The sequence below is a fragment of the Micropterus dolomieu genome, unplaced genomic scaffold (assembly GCF_021292245.1).
Source record: "Micropterus dolomieu isolate WLL.071019.BEF.003 ecotype Adirondacks unplaced genomic scaffold, ASM2129224v1 contig_9518, whole genome shotgun sequence".
Lineage (NCBI taxonomy): Eukaryota > Metazoa > Chordata > Actinopteri > Centrarchiformes > Centrarchidae > Micropterus > Micropterus dolomieu.
Window position 1 is genome coordinate 1 of NW_025738504.1, and position 1964 is coordinate 1964.

The following is a 1964-nucleotide window of genomic DNA, read 5'->3' on the forward strand; positions in this document are numbered from 1 at the left end:
GTGTGACGAGCCGACAACGCCAAAATTGTGGTGGGAAAAAGCGTATTTAAATAAATCTGAATGAACCTCACCGCTGTGTTCACCACTTGTTACCGTCCGCACTGTGGAAGTTGATGGTCTCCATCTTCTCTATGCTCTCCTCCAGGTCCGTCTCCGTGTACAACATGTCGTCTGCAGAGATGTTACTGCAGAAAACAGGTCAGCTTTACTACAACACACGCTGAAGTACTGCAGGTTATACACGCTGAAGTACTGCAGGTTATACACGCTGAAGTACTGCAGGTTATACTCCACATGGTATACACAGAAGAATATTAAACACAGTACATCATATCCTGTCCTGGTGAGTCCAGGTCCCTGTAGTATGGGAGTCTGATGTGACTCTGGGTCCTGGTCTTACCTGACTTTGACGTAGTCGGACAGCAGCCAGCGGTAGATGGCCTTGGTGGCGTGAGTCATGAAGGTGCGTCCTTTAAAGCTGGTCTTCTGCAGGAACCAGGGCAGAGCTCCACTGTGATCCAGGTGGAAGCTGAGAGGGAGGGCAACAGTTACTGAGGAGTTTCCAGGTCCACATCAGCCCTGACCTTTATGTTGGTCTGATTTCTCAGCATCATGTCAGGCAAAGCAGTTTGATTAGAAAGCACATTTCATACACAGGTCGAGTCTGTACAGAGAAGGGAAAACAACACACTTGGACATTAAAGTCCACCTGCTAGTACAGCTGAGTGTGTGTATATTAAAGTGTTCTCTGGTTGCTGTGCTGATAAATGTTGGGAACTCACTGGCTGATGAGCAGCAGGTCAATTTCAGCCGGGTCGATCAGGTCGATGTACGGCAGAGCGTCCATCCCGTCCAGACCAGGATGGATCCCGCAGTCCATCTGAACCACAACACACACACGTTTTTACACACTGAGGTGACTGAAAGCTGAATACCGTGCAGCTGATGGGATTAAAAACAGACCAGAATCTTTGGTCCCTTGAACTCCAGGATGATGCAGGACCGTCCCACCTCCTGTCCTGCTCCTCTGGACACAAACACACAGAGACAGCATCACTTTCATGTCTAACTGACATCCAGATGTTTCAGGTTTCAGCCTTAAAGACAAAACTCTTCCCCCAAGAACCGTTAACAAACTAAACTCAGCTATCAAACCCAGCAGAACCAATAATAACAGAAGGACCAGCTGATGCATATCTGCCCCCAGAGGAACATCAAGCAGAACTCCATTCAAAAATTAAGCACTTTTAAAACACTTTGTCAGCAAAGGCCAAAACAAGCCAAATACCGGTTATTTAATTTAATTAATCAGTTAAATTATTAACTCAGAATTTCTAGAATCCACCAATAAGCATCTGATTTTAATGAATGTTGTTGAAGTTAACGTCAAGTCTCGCGGTTAGATTTCCACGTTGAAAACCTTCTTAAATAAATAATGTTTGGTACATTTGGTCTGCGCCGAAATGAAGCCTTGCCTCTAATGAATAGTTAAGTTTAAATAGCAAGTTTAAAAAAGCTTTGGCCTTTGTTGATAAAAGGAAGATCTACTAAATTGGTGTTTTTCTGAATGGAGTTTGGTGAGAGAGCAGCAGCCACGGAGGCTAAACCAGGTAAACGTTGTGTTTGAACTCACAGCGGGCGGATGAGCAGTTGGTCACTTTCCTCCGCAGGAACCGTGGCGTCACATTTACGTTTAGACGCCATGTTTACCTGAATAAACTCACAAATCTTCCACAAATACTAAATTAACTCAGAACTTCAGCTATTCCGCGCGTTGCCACAACTTTAACTCACTTCCGGCTCCTGCTGAAATACCTCCGTGTGGTACAACTGCTGGTAACTTTGGTTCCACCTTTGGGAGTGTGTTTTTCTTCTTCTTTTATGGCAGATTGCAGCCATGACTTTTAAAGGTGCATACGCCACCTACTGTACCGGAGTATGTTGCATGAACTATGTTTGTTGAC

General features: G+C 45.0%; 1 protein-coding gene across 1 annotated transcript; it reads right to left on the bottom strand.

Moving 5' to 3' along the window:
* Positions 1-8: 8 nt before the first annotated feature.
* Positions 9-1864, bottom strand: LOC123965375 (cleavage and polyadenylation specificity factor subunit 3-like). The gene is made up of 5 exons (XM_046041908.1): positions 1634-1864; positions 964-1027; positions 783-880; positions 401-529; positions 9-185 (listed from the first exon to the last, which is right to left on the bottom strand). Exons 1-5 carry the CDS (start codon positions 1702-1704, stop codon positions 80-82), a joined length of 468 nt encoding a protein of 155 aa, XP_045897864.1. The 5' UTR covers positions 1705-1864; the 3' UTR covers positions 9-79.
* Between the last annotated feature and the right edge of the window lie 100 nt (positions 1865-1964).

Excerpts from the sequence above, each read along its gene's own strand:
- LOC123965375 (XM_046041908.1), bottom strand. The coding sequence starts at position 1,704 with ATGGCGTCTAAACGTAAATGTGACGCCACGGTTCCTGCGGAGGAAAGT. Across the intron at positions 530-782 it reads GACCTGCTGCTCATCAGCCA|CTTCCACCTGGATCACAGTG; the intron begins GTGAGTTCCCAA and ends CCTCCCTCTCAG. Across the intron at positions 186-400 it reads TCCGACTACGTCAAAGTCAG|TAACATCTCTGCAGACGACA; the intron begins GTAAGACCAGGA and ends TGTTTTCTGCAG.